Here is a 6,000-nt window from a genome sequence, read left to right as displayed (position 1 = left end):
AAAGCATGGATTTGTTGAGAGGTCTTGACCATTTTTTACAAATTGAAGAACCCTTTGTTTGGTGTGTCAAGTTGGATTTTTTCGTTCCGCAGTCGAACGAATGCACCGGCCGCCCGCTCTTTCACCATTTCAGCCAGAAGGGTCCTTTTCTCCGACAACTGCGGGAAATTCACGCTGGACAATCCAGCTTTCTGCTCCCAGATAAGTTTCTCGTTTTTTAAAGCAGATATCACACCAAAAGCATTGTATGTGCTGTAAGAGCAGTATTGTTGGCAAAAACATTTGATTTGGGACTTTGTGCAGTCCCACCATTGTCTTGAGTTCAAATATGAACCCTTTTGTGACTCGCATTTTTCCCATACCATTTTAAAAGCTTCTATAAAATGTGCACTTTGTAAAAGTTTCAAATTAAAAGTCCAATATGCACTTGCACAGACATGATGAGGAAAGCCACACACCATGACAATCATGTGATGATCGGAAAAACCAGACGGCCTTATATAAGAGTTCTTAACAATGTTTACCATTTCATGATTAACATAAAATCTGTCTAGGCGAGCAATCGTCAAAACATTTCTTGATGCACAAACCCATGTATACTGACGGATATTACGGTTTTGTACCCGCCACACATCCACCAGTTTAAACTTTTTGACGAGCTGTGCCAAAGGCCTTGCACTGGGTGGATGAGGCTCACAAGTGTTCCGATCAAGTTGTGGGTTGAGGGTGCAGTTGTAGTCACCCCCCAGACACAACAACATGGTTAAGTCAATGGTGCTTACAAACTCTGCCAACTTGTACAGAAAGGCACCTCTTTCAGAGTTAGCACTAGGACAGTAAACATTTGTCATGCAAATCTTTAGGTTACTACTGACAAATTGCACAGACAGTAAGTAACCTTTGCAAATTTCCTAACAAGTTATCTCCGAAGGCTGAAGTTGAGGATGCAACACTATTGCCACACCAGCCTTGGCCTCACCAAGCGCACTCGAGAAAAAAAAGACAACCTTTAAAGATTTTACACCACTCATCCTCAGTAGACTGATTTGCAGGCATCTCCTGTAGCATTAACACATCAATTTTTTTCATTTTGGAAGAGCTGAAATACCTGGAGGCGACGCACACAACTGCGGCCTCCATTGATGTTCAGGGATGCTACTTTTATCTCCATTCAGTTAGTTATTCTTGAAGCTCTTTACCAGCCCGAGTAACACATTTCCTTAACCTTTGGAATTGAGGCTCTGATATGTTAACCTGATAATGATCACGAATCATACCCCTTGCAGTTTTAATGAAATTGTGTAAATTCGGGAAGTAATCTTTGATTTTTACGTTTCTTTTCCTGAATGTATCATCCAGAAATTTAACCACATTTTCTTGAGACACTAAGGTTGTGTTGTTTCCCCCCTCATCCTCTTGAGAGCTTAAAGCACTAAAATGTGGGGTAGAAGAGGTTTCATCTGAATCAAGTGCTTCATCTATAACCTCTCCTATTACTTGTGGAACATTTACTTTTGGCTCAACAGAAAGTTCTGCTCTGTTTACGGACCCCTCCGAATTTGCCTTGTCCATGTCCTTCCCCTCTACAACCCTTACATCATCATCTGTGAGGGAGGGGTTGACATTTAACTCACAGGGATTTTCCCCTTTATCTATTTCTCCATCACTGTCAGACATAGCTGTTAACTCGTCTGAACAAGTTTGGCTAACAGGACAAACACTTAAAACATCCTGAGATACCTCACCGTTCTCTGTGTCCCGCTCAGAGTCAGCCAGTGGAACAAGTGAAGTTTCCACATCCACACATGACTCCGGTACCACCCAGGGGTTTCCAATGTGAGACGTACCTTGGAGGTCCACAGAGCCTGACACGATCTGAACCTTATTCTGCTCCTTAGCATCAAAGGCATCAACATTTGACCGTTTTTGGCCTTTGTTCCTGGTATCCGTAACAGATACCTCCATATCATCCACACTGTCCTGTACAGTGGATGGTTAAGGAGAGGAAGCAACCACTTTCACTTCCTCGTTTGGTGGGGGTGGATTCATTACGTCATGATTACACACCCTCTCTCCAACGCCGGTCGGGGTGGACGAGTCCAATTCGTCAAACACCTCAGCCGGGGGGAGGGGGGGCGGGGCGGGGCTCCCGATTCACCCTCTCTCCATTAGTTTGTGGTGAGGAAGAATCGTTCCTCACCGAACCTTCACTTTCCTGCGGTGTAACCGCGTTGGGACAACCACTCTTCACGTACCCGTAAGCTCCACACCCAAAACACGTCATAACCTCTGAGGAGACAAACATTTTATATTCAAACCCGTCGATTTTTACACCGAGTACAACATTCAGTGTTTTTCCATTTTCACGTAGTATCATACAAACCACTCTTTTAAAGGACATGACGTGGTTAAATTTATCACTAACATAACGCATCGGCACCATTGAGATCCTCGACACAACCTTACCGAACTTGTTTAACTGGTTACACAAGTCCTGGTTCCTTATAAATAGTGGAATATTATTAATGTTAACTTTAACCGCTGGGGCCTGTAAAGCGAACATGGAGAGGTAAGTGTTCGGTTCGATGAACAGGCCATGCTCAACCCCCGTGGCGACCACGTGTTCCTTAGACACAAACACCACAAACTTCTTATTCATGCGAGAAGCAGCACGAACATTATGTAAACCAACGATGTTACCGATGGCGGAAAGCACATCGTTAAGTTCCACCTCACTGGGAGGGAAGCAAAAAACAGCATTTTTACGAGTTAGTGACGCGAACATCTTGACACGGAAACGTTCACCCGCCATTCTAACTCAAGAAAACAAGTCAGTAAACTTTATCGAGAGAAATAAGGCGTTTTCACAAACACCAAGAAATTAACGATTAAAGTTGAGAATTAACAAAGAACACGGTCACAGTGAACGAGAAAAACCTCCCCCGACGGCCATGACAGGCCTTCGGCCTACGATTTTCTCGACACGAGACCGTGGGAGATACATATATATATATATATATATCTCCCTCCCTCTCTCCCTCTCTCCCTCTCTCCCTCTCTCCCTCTCTCCCTCTCTCCCTCTCTCCCTCTCTCCCTCTCTCCCTCTCTCCCTCTCTCCCTCTCTCCCTCTCTCCCTCTCTCCCTCTCTCCCTCTCTCCCTCTCCCTCTCCCTCTCTCCCTCTCTCCCTCTCTCCCTCTCTCTCTCTCTCTCTCTCTCTCTCTCTCTCTCTCTCTCTCTCTCTCTCTCTCTCTCTCTCTCTCTCTCTCTCTCTCTCTCTCTCTCTCTCTCTCTCTCTCTCTCTCTCTCTCTCTCTCTCTCTCTCTCTCTCTCTGACAGGAAGGAAAAGTCCACAAGTAGAAAACGAACACATGGGGAAGTGGAAACACCAAACAGCACAGCAGAGGAGGGGTACTCACGACACGAAGCAAGGAGCGGCCATGACAGTATACAAAGAACAAACAGCCAGCAGGGGGCGAGAGAGAGAGAGAGAGAGAGAGAAGAAAAGAAAAGAGAGAGAGAGATCAACTTTTACATGGTGAAGGGTGTTTGCACAGAAGAAGACATGAAAGAGGAAGCGGTAACAAAAGAAGTAACGACTATAATTGAGTTATTAAATCTCATCAGTTTTACCACATAAAGATTGTTTAGCACACCACCGTTTTTCAACAACACAGGATCATGAGTTTCAAACTCAAAACGGACACGAGATGTGACCAGCGCTTTAAAAACAAATAAAACATCATTAGCTAAAATGTCAATCTTCTGCAGTTTACTTTTCCTTGACAAATAAATTGCAAGTGTTGCCTCAGAACACAAGAAGTTTGCTAAACGACATTTACTTTTACACTGATGAAAGGTATTAGAACCGAATATAAAGACTGCGTAAAAAAACAAACAAACCGAGCCCTGAATAATGCGTGATAAAATCTTAAAAAGTGGAGTCAACCTTGAACATTCAACAAAAGTATGAAAAACTGTCTCAGGGGTATCGCGACAAGTTCGGATAGCGAACATACCCCGTGGGAGTTCATTCGTACAACTCTCAGGTGAGCGAGAGCACGGACGACGGAGAGTTTTGAAATTCGGTAAGATTTTCATCGCATCATAAAAAGAAACCAGAACACCTCATAAGAGTGAGGCTAGTTTCATTCCATCATTTGCGATTTAATTTTGCGTTGGGCATCGCCCAGCGCATTTGATTATTATTTTTTTAATAACAATTTTAAGAAAATGGCCCAAAACGGCAGTTTCTCGACCCAAAGGGCCGAAATCGCACTTTGGCCATAGCTAATCCTTGGGTAATGGTCTCTAGAATATACCTGTCCAATTTGGTTAGGTTCCGTCCACTAATAACAGAGAAATAACAATTTTAAGAAAATGGGTCAAAAGGGCCGTTTCTCGGCCCGAAGGGCCACAACCACAATTTGGACTCAGTTTCTGCCTGCGCGTATGTGTCTAGTATATGCCTGTCAATTTTCATCGAATTCTGTTCACGAATAATGGAGAAATAGACGTTCAAATGAACTGTACACAAAAAAAGAGGGAACGTGAGCAGCACTTTGACCCCATGGGGTGGAAGACCCCACTGGGTAAAAAGGGCGCAAATCCGAGTTAACAGGACACACGTGATGGGACAAAACATTGCATGGTAAGATGTTGTGTGCCAGCCGCCATGGTAGATCTCCTGAGCGCTTGACAATGGGTTCTTTGTACATCACGTGACATTACATTGTTGCGGAACGGTCGGCTTGAAGCAGCACTCGCCAACGAGCTTGCGGCTCTGCAGGTTTGCTTGGAAAAAGGGTACTAACACATAGAGCATACACAGAGGATTTCTCCATCCAATTAAAAGATATAAAACCTTGAAAGAAAATTAAAAGATTTGGAAAAGGACATTGGGATCAAGTGAAGGCAGCTTCTATATCTGGGTCCCATTTTAAACCAGTTTGCATAAAAATTCGTAAAATCAGAGAAAATTCGACCAATAAATCTAAGCGGCCTCACACCGGTGGCAATGACAACGTCAGTAGCTGACTTCCATCTATGTTGGATTCCAACAAAGGGATTCCGAAGATGTTTAACTCTGGTAACACTGACATCCATAAACTTTTGCATAAAAGAATGGTCACTACAGACCCCAATAAAAAAAAAGGATTTAAAAATATTGGTTCATTTAAAAACATCTGAACGGAGTAAGCACTGGTATCACGGCGAACAGACTGGTATCACTGCCATGCTTCCAGAATGCTGCTGTAAAACAGAGAGACCAATGTTATATCCACTCGCTTCATGTCAAGAAGAAAAAGCTCATCACCATAGCCAAGTTTAACAGCTTGCCTAAGCAAACAGTGGGTGGAGGCTTTCCATGGGATGTCGGAGTATAGCAGCCTTCGTACAGAAAGGAGGCGAAAAGCCATCACGATGCTTGTCACATCTATTAGCCCTTGTTCACCTTCAGCAATGGGCAAGCTTAGTGTTCCGGGCCTGAGCTAATGCTTTCCCCCCCAGAAAAAAAAATCTATAAAAATGTTCTGAAGTTTTTTGAGGATAAAACCTGGGGCCTGTAGTGCCTTAAAACGATGCCATCGCATTGATGCTGCAAGGTTATTGATGACCAGAGTATGACCTCGGTCGGAAAGCTGCCTGAAGAGTCCCCTCCATTTTAACAACCGCGGCTAAGTTTTAGCAATCAACAATTCCCAGTTCTTGGAAATAAAATCCTGAGTTCTAAGGAAGACACCAAGGTAGGGTATCCCTTCATGTGTCCACGCAAGCTGTCCTGGCAGGGATGGAGGGGGATTCCATTTTATGGACCGAAGTAAAAAGCCTTGCTCTTTTTCCAATTAACTTTTGTTGAGCTCGCCAAGCTCAATTGATTGATGGACTCAACCAACACACAAACATCATCATCAGAATGCACACCGCGCAGAGATCATCCGTGTAAGCGATGGTTCTTATGGGATATCTAGACGGCAGAGGATAAAACCCATGTAGCCGTT

At 43.9% G+C, this 6,000-nt stretch overlaps 1 protein-coding gene across 8 annotated transcripts in view; it reads right to left on the bottom strand.

The window, feature by feature from the left end:
* Nucleotides 1-6,000, bottom strand: part of LOC147015436 (actin filament-associated protein 1-like) — a 196,914-nt gene that overhangs the window by 130,865 nt on the left and 60,049 nt on the right. For 2 of the 8 annotated variants that reach the window (XM_085850186.1, XM_085850188.1), the window contains exon 1: nucleotides 1,746-1,980. The exons of 5 other annotated variants lie outside the window; for them this stretch is intronic. In XM_085850186.1, the coding sequence (XP_085706312.1) occupies nucleotides 1,746-1,965 (220 nt within the window). In that variant the 5' untranslated portion in view covers nucleotides 1,966-1,980. Of the gene's footprint in view, nucleotides 1-1,745; nucleotides 1,981-6,000 lie in introns of those variants that run through there. One more of the 8 variants, XM_085850191.1, reaches the window with a different exon arrangement.

The sequence above is a fragment of the Eptatretus burgeri genome, chromosome 12 (genome assembly GCF_056783735.1).
Source record: "Eptatretus burgeri isolate ZD-2024b chromosome 12, Ebu_testis_v1, whole genome shotgun sequence".
Lineage (NCBI taxonomy): Eukaryota > Metazoa > Chordata > Myxini > Myxiniformes > Myxinidae > Eptatretus > Eptatretus burgeri.
The sequence above is the reverse complement of the archived record's forward strand: the minus strand, read 5'-3'. Positions and strand labels throughout refer to the sequence as shown.